The 13,642-nt window shown below is 34.6% G+C and overlaps 1 protein-coding gene and 1 long non-coding RNA gene across 2 annotated transcripts; both read right to left on the bottom strand.

The window, feature by feature from the left end:
* Positions 1-1,800: 1,800 nt before the first annotated feature.
* LOC141621407 (uncharacterized) lies at positions 1,801-4,529 on the bottom strand. The gene is made up of 3 exons (XR_012532301.1): positions 4,374-4,529; positions 4,217-4,279; positions 1,801-2,000 (listed from the first exon to the last, which is right to left on the bottom strand). It is a non-coding gene; the product is annotated as an uncharacterized LOC141621407 (long non-coding RNA).
* Positions 4,530-5,671: 1,142 nt separating this feature from the next.
* Positions 5,672-11,817, bottom strand: LOC141623319 (WAT1-related protein At5g64700). The gene is made up of 7 exons (XM_074439429.1): positions 11,576-11,817; positions 11,348-11,410; positions 10,096-10,212; positions 8,919-9,174; positions 7,211-7,369; positions 6,583-6,734; positions 5,672-6,168 (listed from the first exon to the last, which is right to left on the bottom strand). Exons 1-7 carry the CDS (start codon positions 11,746-11,748, stop codon positions 5,985-5,987), a joined length of 1,104 nt encoding a protein of 367 aa, XP_074295530.1. The 5' UTR covers positions 11,749-11,817; the 3' UTR covers positions 5,672-5,984.
* Positions 11,818-13,642: the final 1,825 nt, after the last annotated feature.

Genomic DNA, 13,642 nt, shown 5'->3' on the forward strand with positions numbered 1-13,642 from the left:
CAAGCCTTTCCAATCCCAAACATAAACAACAAAGCCAAGTTCTATAACCTTAGTAACATAGGCAATTCACACCTACACACAGAATTCCACTAATCAATTATGCTCACTTTATGTCAAGAAACTAGGTATAAGAATTACCAAGTATGTCTCACCACACTACCTAAGTCTCTCTAACATCACAACCACTAAACCAAGGTTATGGGTCAAATACAAACAAACTCCACAAAGCCAAAGTATCCAACCAAGATTAACATCCCACAAAAGAAAGAGAACTATCTAAAAGGCGTCAAGGAGGACAAGTAAGGAACAAAGGACAAGTTAGGAGGGTACAAGAGTAGCTTCCAAGAAAAAAAAAAGAGAGCACTACAAAAAGAATTAAAACAGGCGACTGATTTTGGCGACTGAAATCAGTCGCCAAAATCAATTTGGCGATCAAATCGCCGCCAAACGTCGATCGCGGACCTTAGTCGCCTTTTTTAGCTTTGGCGACTAAAGTCGGTCGCCAAATTTAGCGACTGACAAATCAGTCGCCAAATACCAAAAATGGCGACTGAAAGGGTAGTCGCCAATTTGGCGACTGATACCAAGGTAGTCGCCAAAATGGCGCGAAATGCATCGCCAAATCTTTGATTCGATCGCCATTTTTGGGTGACGTAGCCAATTTGATCGAGGCAATTTGGCGATCGACGATTCAGATTTGGCGACTATAAATCGTCGCCAATTTGGCGACTACCTTAATATCGCCGCCAAATTGGCGGCGACTTGCGATCGCCAAATCGATGAATCGATCGCCAAAGCTCTTGTAAGTTTTGGTGGATTTTTTCGTTTTCATTGCTAGCCAAAAATTTACAACCTGCATACAAACCGATGTTCCACAACACCATACATCCCATTTCAACACACACAACACCATACATTTCAACCCAACACCTCCCAATTTCTCAAACTTCATTTCATATATTGAAAATGAAAGTTTTACAAGCTAAACTATTCTAAATGTTCAAGTCTAAATGTTCAAGTCTTACAAGCTTACATGCTAAAATCATCTTACTTGGAAGCCAACACCGGCTCCACTCCCCCCATGTGGACCATGCGGATCATTTGGATCGTAGTTGGATCTAGGTCCGGGGTTACAACCTTGCCACCAATCCTCAAACATTTCCATTCTTTCCTTCATTTTCCGGAATTCTTCATCACGTTTGGCAAGTTCTTCATCACGTTTGGCATCACGTTCATCACACTCTCTTATTTGACTTTGAAGTTGACTAATAATTCAGTCGCCAATTTGGCGACTACTTATTTCAGTCGCCAAATTTCGGTCGCCTGTTTCAGATTTTCTTGTAGTGGAGTTTAGAAGAAAGATAGCCACCAAGAGGTAAAGAATAAGGCAAGGAACACAAAGAAGGAGGAATATCTTCGAGGAAGAAGAAGAATTCTTCAAAGATTGAACAAACCTTCAGTTTCCGGCACTATGCACCAAGTCTTGATCTCCACATAGGTAAGTTCACGGTCATTGATCAAAGGGCACAACAATTATTAAATGACAATGAACAAACATGTTAGAACCTAACAAAGAGCAAACACACTACAGACTACCACCTTTGGTCCTTAAGTCTACCCATCACTCATTCATTATTCAAGGTCAAGTTCAAAATTAAATTTGGGGTACACGTGTGTGCGTCGGGAGCAACAAAGGCTCTGATACCAACTGTGAACCCCCGCGATAAAGTGGAAAATATAAGTTATAAATTCAAGCGGAAATTAGGAAATTTTCAAAACTTTTAAAATTTAAAGCGCGGGTTCTTTAAAACATAAAACACCAACAAAGAATGTGAAAATAAAATTGAATTATACAAACGTGATAGTCAAGGTGAGGGAAAATATATCCCTCGAATGACAAATGATAAAAGGTGAGTCTAAGCAATTCTACTAAACCGACTACTAGTCCAAGGTGCTCGCTAGCTCACACGTCTAAACCCCACAAATGCATCTTCACGAACCTGTCATTCATGTAAACATGAAAGCCACAGTCAGTGGGGAGTAACTCGGGGTTCTCCCAGCCACATTATGTCAAAACGAACATAACAAAGAACATGAACAAATAATCATATTAGATAAGTTATGAGTGAATCGACTTATAACTAAACATGGGATCATACGTGTTTAAACAAACAAGGATAAAAGAAATGATGGAATAAACAAGTAAGGCATAAGCAACAATAAAATAAATGGAGAAGAAAGATAAGGAAACAGACACGACCGCTTAGCCACGAACACGTATTTCAAGGAGATATGACCAAAGTAACCATCCAAATAATGCAAGACATTTACTACTCTTAGATTATAATTTCCCCGGGTAGGACTATGATAATGATACGGTCCTAGTCTAAATCTGCAGATTCTCGGGTGTACATCCCGATTCGAAGTGCGTCAGTACAGCACGCACCCAAGACTCGACTACTCATGGAGATCGAGTACCCCAATCGCCAAAACAGCACGAAAATGGCGGAAAGAGTAAGATAAGACTCACTTGCCAGCACAGCACAAGTGGCCCAAAACCACACTTGCCAGAACAGCACAAGTAGGCCAAACCCGTACTTGCCAGAACAGCACAAGTAGGGCGTAAATGTATGTCAAGCACATACGATGGTAATATGACATTTCTACAAGAATACGACTCTTACAAGTGTAAGACCAACACAAAGTGCAGACGGAGTATCCGACTCAGAGGCTACCTTTAAAGCATGTCCGAGATACCACATACAAGACTACATCCTAGACTCCAACCTCCTGGTAGGACGACGATCATATCGCAACTAGAGGGCCTATGGCTCACCCCTAGTATCCGACAGGACCAAAACTCAGAGACGGAATTATTAATGTCACATTCATACTTATGGCCTGCATCACCATAAGTACGGATGAGAACATCAATCCCGACAATCATATTGTAACTAGAGGGGCTATGGCTCACCTCTGGTATCCGATACGACCAAGACTCTCACAACTGAACAATACAAGACGTTATCAAGGATATGACTCTTACAAGTACATATTTATAATAAATATCTCATACTTGTATTATATTAATAAATATTCCATTTCATAATTTAACATGCCGGTTAAATAAAATATAACAAGTGATAATGAATAATTTACGTTATGTGAAATTTACGGGATAAAATGTGACCAACTCAAAGACTCATTTATGAGCCCTTAAAACAAGTCATAAAAAACCAATACTTGAAGTCACAAGAAATCCATCAAGTTAATCATGCAAAGTCCAACCATGTAATCATGTGAAGTCCAATATTTAAAACATAACAAGCCCAAAAGAAGGAAGTATGTAAATTCCCTATATAAATTATAGTGAACCCAATCTATAAAATATAATGAGCGGTAATGAATAAACGTTTCATTTCTCATTCACATGTTACTTGAACAAAGTATAAATAACTGATAACAAATGAATTAACAAATACGGAACACGAGGCAAAACATAAACAAACCAAAATCCGAACCATCCATAAGCATATACGACTCAACAAGGGAAAACTTTAGTCATAATACGAATAAAAAGCATAAACAACCATCATACACAAAGGATATATATATTTATAGAACTTGAAACGGTAAAACGGGCGCCATTTGCTCATACAGACTCCGAATTGAGTGATTCAAGTGGCTAAACCACCTAATTTTTCAATGCCGTTCCATCTGTCACATTTTCAGTGGCATTGGAGCTCGTCCAGGTCAGGTACGACAGGTATCCAGGCCAACACGGGTGGTTTATGACGGGTTTCTAAGCATGATTAAAACGTTATTCATCCATACAAATGATCCACATTCATACATGTATATACATTTGAGTCGGGCACAGAAAAGTTAACTCAAACACATGTAAATCACGCCCCAAAACAGCATTTATACGCCCAACAAGCCATATATAAAAATGTTGAAACGGTCTTAAGATAGATTGTTAAGAATGTAAAAGATGAAATTCACCCAATTAAACTACCTAGTTCATAAATATATTCCACCATGAATCCAAAGTTGCAACCTTTACTCAAATTAAACATGGAAAACATGTATAAAAACATTTCAACCAACACCACATGAACAATTCGTAAAGACTAACAATTTATATCAACAAGGAACAATACACAACATACAAACACACAAATTGACATAATACCGAGTAACCCATCACCGTTACCTCATTAGCTCTTCAATAAGCATGTTTCCGACCCAAAGCTACTCCGGTTGCCCAAATCCGCAACTTGACACACAAATAAACGAAATTAACACGGGTACTCGTGCTCTAAAGGTCACGACCAGAGGAGAAATATGGATAAAGTTGAGACCTTTCTTACCTAGAAAGATGGAGGACGGAAAGAGGAGAATATAGATGCGAAAATCACTTGAATCGGATAAAAATTGAGCAAGTTATGGATGTTTTAGTGGAAGAGGTGTAAGATGCAAAAAATGGTGTTTGTGTTTGTGGTGGTGTTGCTGAAATTTATTGTTAGGTGGAAGAAGATAGGCTTTCAAGCATTTATATGAGTGGAGGGAAGAACATAAGAGAAAGGTCCATAGTTGCCTTAGGCCCAAATTGACATTTTGGGTCGATATTACACTAGAAATACGCCTTAAGCTTACTACAACTCAAGACGGATATTTTTATCAACATTAATATTATTATACATGTAAAGTCGTATTTTATAAAAACGGATTTAAAAATATAAATAAAATAATAAAATGGCTAATTAAATTATAAATGTCAACACGGAAAATTCGTGGGTGTTACACGAGGTATAATGGTAAATTGTTCAAGTATTTTCAAATTTAAAAAGTAAAATGGTAAAGGATAATTAAGGCAATTCAAGTATTATAATTAATTAACCAAATTAAAAGTTGTTTTAAAGAAGGGTAACTAAAAGATTTTAATGATTGTTATCAAACCAATTTTTTAGGCATTTAGTTGTACGTACTCCATGGACATCAATAACGTGCAGATATTGCATAAGATGCACAACTCTCTCTTAATATGATCAAGTCATCTCTTTCCAATTTCATAAAATAAGATCTACTTCATTTAATCATTCACCCATTACACGAGTAATGGGCTAATTCTTCGGGTGCGTCGTGCGAAAGAGCATCCATTTAATTTACAAGCACGAAGATATGAACTAATTACATGTATCAATACTCCGTGCTAAACAAATCAAGTTTTACAATAATGATAATGATGTAAATTAAATCACCAAAATTAAAGTAAACATTCAATAGTTCTAAATTGTGCTACTATTTCTTTTTTCTGGTAATTGGTATAAATGTATGATTAGAGGAAGATGAAGATGTGTGTTATGATATTTATTGTTGTATAATATTAGGTGTAGTTTAGTTTTAATTAGTATCTTTTATTAATTTATCAGTAATAATTAATTGTGAATTACGGTTTTATCCCTACAATTTTGGCGTAAAAACTAAAACTACTTTTTAATTTTTCATTTTTTTCTATTTTTTTTATTAGGGTGTTACCGAAACTCGGTAACACCCGGTGTCGCCCTAACACTATTATATTATAATTTTTAAAAACAGCCCCGCGTAGTACGCGGGTTTAAGACTAATTTAATTTCCAAAGAGATGACAACACTTATGCAACAAAGTAAGGAGTGCCAACCTAATATTCTCTCGACTCTGATCAATTGAGTACAATTCGTTAAATTACACGCACATAATCTCTAATTAATCCTATACAACAATTAGTGACGAACATCAGTTGCTACATTGGAGAAGCAAGCAGAGCCGCAGAGTAACCCACATCCGTTGCGTCATTTATCGATGCTAATCTTAGTTGTTGCGTCATATAGGTCGACTTAGACTACGGTTATGAAATCCTCAATTACATTACAAAATAAAGTTGTGACTCAAATTTAGCCTAATATTATCATTACTTAAAAACAATTTTCGTAACGAAATCTTCACTGAGGTATATAAACGACAGAGACCGGAGAATTCATTTTAGTGAAATCAATGCTTTTAAGTTCTAATGATTCTTTATCAGGTTCGATCGAAGAACAGGTTGTTGGAAGAATCCTTTGCTCCTGACCTTTTGCCCACAAAACGCAGTAGAGTCCTCCGACAAGCAAAATTCCACCTAGTACTCTACATTAAGAATAATGAAACAAGACAAAAGAAACAATTCTGTAATTAGCATCATCAAGATTGATATGAGGCCAAAACATCACTTCTAATGGAGTTAACACTTCTTGACTAAATTTTCAGCAAACATTTTTTTTTTGTACTAAATTAGTAGTAACTTACTTAACCTACAGAAATAGATTGAATATTTTTCTCAAATTTTTCGAGAACAATCAATCTTGTATAAATACAGTTGGTCAATAATACAATTATGAGACGCTTTAAAGTTTAAAGTACTCCGTATATAGTAATATGAAAAGACCCCCTACTATAATTATAACGGTTTTATATGAGTTTTAGTCGACGGAAAGTAAAATGTTAAATGGATCAGAATAAAATAACCTAATAACTTCAAAGAGAGACAGGCTATAAAGTTACCTGCCCAGGGTGATAATTTCACCCAAAAGAAGCACAGAACAAAACATAGTGATAACAAGGCCCATAGGAGTCCATAGAGCTAGGAAAACTGGCCCCCTTTTCTCAATCACATATGCTTGTAAACAATATGCTACTCCCGTTACTACTATCCCCTGTTTCAATTACACTTAAAGCATTAGGACATTACATATCTGGTGATCGACATGATCTTGACAAGATAAATAAGATTTTATTAGGGATTTTTAGGATTATGATCCGCGGAGGACCCAAGTTATACTTAGAGGAGTCCCGACCTCACTAACCCCATTTAAGGTTATTAATGTATATTTTAGTCCAGAGTCGAGCCAGGTAGGACTATTAGGGCAACAATGCTCTCCCTCGTGGGTTTTAGCCTTGTTGCATTCTCAGGACTCGAATCCGAGACCTCTGATTAACAACCTTTTACCAGTTGATCTATGTGCTCACGTTTCTTAGTTCTTACCGATGATTTAACATAAGTATTCACAAATAAGATTAAGAGTTTAAAGAGTAGACACTTTTATTTTATTTTTATTTTAAAATTCTTCACTTCTTAAAATCTAAGAAATTTAAATTAACTAGAAATAGAGTAGAGAAGAGGAGAAAGTACACAATAAGCAACAGCTAAGAGACGGATGTTCCATCCAAGCATCCATTCAGAAGGACGACGTTCAACAGCAACGGCTAAGACAAATGATTGAATTGAACTCAAGAAGCAACTTAGTGCTGTGAACAAAAGCCTTGATGGGTAGCTTTTCATAATTAGAGCCTGTTTCAATTTTACACATATGACAAGAAATTAAAGTGCTAATTACACGTTAATCACTGACATTATGTCATGAGTAGATTATAACATCAATCATATATAAATTTCGACTCACGCTTTTCATCATTGTGCTGGTTAGGTAACTAGGTTGTCTTTTCCTAATCACAAGTTCTTATTTAGGATTGGTGTATCTGTTTTTAGCTTAAGACGGGATCAGGTAGTATAGATAAGACAAGAGCAAAAAGTATAAAAAAAGCAACAAACTTGTTATATAGGCTCAAGTGAGGTGATATTTCACCAGTTTTAATATTAAATGAATACTTCCGTTCTAAGGGAGACTAACGACATAATAATTTTTAACAAATATCTAGTTGTAGAATAATAAGATTCTTTCTTTAACTTGTTTTAAGGTTTATTCAACAAAATTATTATTAGTCTAAACGGGTGGTTATAGTGTAATGTGCATGTCCATGCAATTTGTGCATTAATTTTTATAATTGGGGTTTGAAACCTAAATTGAGTAGAGCTCAATAATAATCATCTAAACCAAATTCTAACCCAATGATTAACAATTAATCATTAACGTGCAATTTAGTTGAGATTAGTCCCACCGGAAATTTTTGTAAGCCGAGTCATAATGGTAATAAGTTCCTTTTGGGTAATTTTCCTTTTCCAAAATCCCGATCCTACGTGGAACCACTTTGGTAATAAGCCTCAACTTGACCCTATTGTGTTAATTTATTTCATTTTAAGCACTAATTCAGAAAAAAATTCGTAATGCAGAGTATTAGTAAGTCCAAGTCAAAAGATTGGATAAAGGACACTAATAGCTTTTTCATATTAAAAGTACTTGTATAGTTGTATGTTATCAATGGATCGGGTAGTCGGATTAAAATGGAATTGTTATTAACAATATTATCAAAAAAAAAAAATATTATCATCCAAAGTTTTAGAATCAGAATCATATATAAGTGTTGTATGCTTTTGTCAAATCGACATTGCAATTCATATTTTCAGAATCAGAATCATACGGAGTATAAATATTCAACTATAATGTACGGAGTATTTGTCGGATCCAACTTCCTAAAAGACGGTGTCATCAAATGCCATCTACAATTGAAAGAATATATACCCAATAAATGACTGGAAATTGTTAAATATTAAATACTTTACTAACACTTTAATAATATATATCCTTCAACAAAAAAAATAAAAATACTTCAATAAAAATAAGTCAACTTACTAAATATAGTCATCATGATTATATAACGTTAGTTTTTGTGTTCTAAGTACATGTACGAGTATAACTAGATGAGATTTTTTTTTATTAAGCCTACTAGGCTACTGTGAATAAATCAAACTTAGATCATGTCAAAAAATTTGTCTTTATTACCACTACTCATCAAATACATTCTTAAAATAGAAAGGACAACAATTGACTGAGACAACCCAAAATGGAAAAGGACAACAAATAACCGGGACAGAGGGAGTAGTATTTAACTTATTTTAAAATTTAAAACCGATACAACAAGACTTACTAGTAGAAGTATACCTGCATAACGAGCCAGAGAGCCCAAAAGGTGTTGCCCGATAACAAGATAAAGACGCCCTTGATCCATGTAAGGCTCGAATGTGTTTGGAAGTGCGGGCCGTGGCTAACTGTTGGGTGCCCAAATAGGTGAACATGGTTAAAAAAATTAAGAGGCGGGCCGTTGTAAAGTGCTAGTATTGTTGCACCACCCAAACACAGCACTACTCCTATTAGCTTTGCTATCCCAGATGCTGTCTTTATTCTCCACACTTCTAATCTGTTTCATATTTTCACACGCACATTAATTAAACTAAGTAACTAACTAACTACGGAGAATAAGTGCGTAGTGAACTCCCTTATTGAGCAAATGGGTTGTGATTATGTACGTGTTTATGAGTCAGAATCAGATATACATTTTCTAATGGCCACTTTTGATAATATATACAACAAGTCTTATTACCTATGTCACTTAATTTCGTTTATAAGTATCTGATATGGATGTGATCAAGTGTCAGGCTCAACTTTTTCTATGAAAAATTTACATTATTGGCTTTAAATGAGATGTTCAAGTGTCTTAATCATAATTCGTGTTGCATACTTGCATATTGGATACATCATATATGCCAGGTACATAAGAGAATAGGAAAAGCTTTGAGTAACATGTTAGAATATAAAATCGATCTTAGAATTTCGATCATCACTTTAAAATTTTGGTTGAGATGATCTCTTTGACATGCATGTTATCTCTCACCACCCTCACTTCTAAAGTGGAGTTTTAGCTCTTGCATCCACATTTCAAGTCCAAAGGGCATTCGTGTGAGATAGGCGTGTTAAATTATAAAACCGATCTTAAAAATTCAACCATCAACTTAAGTTTTTGATTGAGATGGTTTCTTAACAGAACATACCGCCATCAGCTGGTCTTCATTGTACTTATTTTCTCATTACAACTATTACTAATAATTTTTATTTATATAATACTATAGAAAATAGTGACTATCGTAATTATTGGAGGGAGCACTAGAAAGTAGAGGAAGAATACATAAATAGTCGGATCACATTAACAATAACTTTTAATAGTAGTGTCATTGAATGCGCAATGAGCATAGAAATAAGGTGGCCTGGCTAGCATGCTTTGTGTGATGCTCATACAAAACAAAAGACAGATATAAAAAGAGCAAAACTTTGGCGAGTTTACCCAAAAATAACCGCGAGAAAGAAGGTGATAACAGGAAGACAATTAGTTGTTGCGGCACCCATGCTTGCTGAGGTATAAGTTAGCCCTATTCCATACAAGTCCAAACTCAATGTTATCCTGCAACACGTACATACAATTAGCTTTTACAAAATTTTCAAAAAGATTTTTGTATTTCGTATTTAAATCGACCTCATTTATGTTATATTCATGCAATAACCATCTTAAACGAATCACTCCCTTTGTCCCAATTATTTATTTATCTTTTTATTTTATTTTTAATTTTTTGTGAGGGTATTAATTACAGGTAAATAAATGATTAGGACGAAGCTGGTTGCTAAATGGACTAGAGAAACACGTTTTAAAAAAAATAGTCTATCGTTGGTTGGTCATCTGAATTATGAAATATACTGTAAATTGCAGTACAAAATCTTTAAAGTACGATCAATTGGTAAATGACATAGGTCCCCTACAATATAAAAAGAAAGACTAATGTTTACTTGAACTTACTATTTTAAGTAGATACATTTCAATTTAGAAATTATAGTGAGGATATGTGTTATTTCGACCATAATAGCATAGAGAATATAGTCTAAAGCTGATTAAATGGCCCAAGTCCATTGACCCTACCCGGCCCGGCCCGCTTTTTAGAAGGGCTTGGGCCTTTTGTTTTGGTCCAAAAAAGGCCCAACATATTTTTGGGCCGGGTTTGGGCCAAGCATTTGGCCCAAATTTTGGCCCGGCCTATATTTATTAATAAATGAATATTTTTTTTTTTATAAAACCTATTAAAATAGTGTTTAAGTTATAAACAACTTTTTAAAAACTGAAGTATATTTTTTTAGATTTATAAAACAATATGTATATAACATAAATTATATCACGAATGCATGATTAAGCATTCTAAAGTGGAGGTGTTTGTCTTTATTTTATTTTGGAGAGCAATTTATAAGCATTTCATCATATTTTGTACAATTTTATAAACTACGTATGTTTTTAAAGTAGTAATTGAAGGTATTATGCTAATTATTTTCTAATGTAAGTCGTAAATTTTAGGGCCCGAAAAGCCCATTTAGGCCCAAAAGCCCAAATTAGCTCATAAGGGCAGAATTTGGGCTTGCCAAATAAGCCCACACATTTGACCCGGCCCGGCCCACACAAATAGACCGTTTTTGTTAGAAAGGCCCGGTCCAAGCCCACACTGGCCCGGCCCATGATCACCTCTAGAATATACTCCGGAGTACAGAAGTCTTACCCAAACAGAGACATGATGAATATTTGCCAGAACGCCTTGAATGTAAGCGGGGGTGCATTTTTCCTATACCATAAACAAACCACCAAAAATCTAAGTACTCTAGTCCTAAAAAAAAAAAGATGTACGAAATTTCTAAGCGGAAATGAACCGGAGTTTTGTCGTCCTTGTTATTCCATCAGCTCGAATAAACTGGATGACGCAAATTTTATAAAATGGCATGTTACATACCACTCAAGAAATAAGGCAAAGGGGGCTAAGAAGACGGTGGCAATTGCTTGTCGATAGAAAGTGAAGATGAAATTATTCATGCCTACGTTGAACGCGGCCTTAGAGAAGAGGAACATGCCCGCGTATATGGTTTGTATAAGAAACACTACTAGAAATGGCTTATTTAGCTTCATTTTTACTATTTCTATGAATTAATTAATTTGGTATATGTTGGAAAATGATGATGAATGTTGAAGTGGTTTGTTAGCTAAACATGAGGGTATTTATAGTGTAATTGTGTAAAGATACTTTAAATGTAGGGGGGAAATAAGAAAGAAAAAAGAAATATGGTTTAGTAAATAAAGTTGTTTGTGGTGGATGTCTTTTTGAACCAAAAGAAACATTTTGAGATAATACGAGTGAACATTGTGCAATAGAGTCACAAGATATGAACTTTTTTTTTTTTTTTCTTTTTTTCAACATTTTCCTATGAGTTTCCTCCTCTTTGTGTTAACTTAATTAACTAATTAATTAATTAATTAATTAATTAATTAGTCTCTCTTAAAACTGATTGATATATCTCTATATCCGTCTTAAATTAAAACATACTGTATCAAATAGCATATTATTTGCATAGATAATACAAGTTCTTTGTTAATATCTAAACATTTTGTTTTTGTTTTATTTATGAAAGTGATAAGATATTTGACCATTTTTAAATTTAAGACGGATACTCCGATCATCTTAAACAAGAGTTTATACTTAATTAATTCTTAGTATAGGGTGAATTTTGGGCATAATTTTATAAATCATGAATTGTAGATTCCCTTATTTAAAATTAAACAAAATGTATAAAAGGTTTTGGTTTACTTAAAGAGTGTAGACTCTAAAAAATTCAGCAATACGCACAATGGTGGATTTAGAGGGGTTAACATAGGTGATCGTCCTCCTAAGTTCTAAACCAGGGATATTTTAAGTTTTTGAGTTATAACGTTCGGTAATTTTTCCCTTGGTGTACTATATATCATAAGTATCTAATGGCTCCACCATTGAATGCAAATGTGCCTCCATATTTTTCTGGAAAAGTAAAGTATTTATATTCTCTTATAGTTGCTTATTTCCTATTTCTTTCCTTTTTCAGGTTAGTCGGATTTTCTTCCCTATTTTCTTTTTTGGAAAGTATTGTGTGGTCCAAGTTCAATTGCATGCGGGGTAGAGTGGTTTGTGTGGTCCAAAATCATTTCCTTATTTTCTAAAAGGGAAAAAAAATGAGCGACTAAGAAGGAGTATGACTTAAAGCAATATATTTAGGGGGTTTGATTCATCAAAATAATAGCACTCCGTCCAGCTACCCATGAATCCGTGATTATACCGTTGGTTTACTGAGCTTGAGTTCTAGACTTTTAGGTTTAAATCTTTTTTAGCGTTAATTAGTCTTGATTTTGTATTAGTCACTTACTCGTGGAGGAATGCAGTGACGTAATGTACAAAATAACACTTTCAATTACTCTAGTCACTCAAAATCTATAAAATACTCCCTCCAATTCACAATAAATCTCCCTATTTCCTTTTTCGGTTATTCACAATAACCTCCCTATTTCCTTTTTTGGTAAGTGTTTGTGTGGTCCAAATTTAATTATAAGGTGGGGGTAGTGTATTTGTGTGGTCCAAATTTAATTATATGGTGGGATAGTGTATTTCCTTAATTTTTATGCCAAAATGAAATAAGAGGTTTATTGTGAATTGGAGGGAGTATCATATAATCCACCGTGTCGGGTTTTGTTATGTCAATTTGCCAATTTTTCGGAGTGCCCTTTAAAGTATAGGAGTACAAGATCTCCCGGATTTTACGTGGGGAAATTGGAGAAGCTTACTAGGGACTACTGGACTAGAGAGGGTTCAACTAGAAAAGGGAAAAAAAATAGGGAGGTTATTCACAATAACCTCCCTATTTCCTTTTTTGGTAAGTGTTTGTGTGGTCCAAATTTAATTATAAGGTGGGGGTAGTGTATTTGTGTGGTCCAAATTTAATTATATGGTGGGATAGTGTATTTCCTTAATTTTTATGCCAAAATGAAATAAGAGGTT

This window comes from Silene latifolia, chromosome X (assembly GCF_048544455.1).
Source record: "Silene latifolia isolate original U9 population chromosome X, ASM4854445v1, whole genome shotgun sequence".
Classification (NCBI taxonomy): Eukaryota; Viridiplantae; Streptophyta; class Magnoliopsida; order Caryophyllales; family Caryophyllaceae; genus Silene; species Silene latifolia.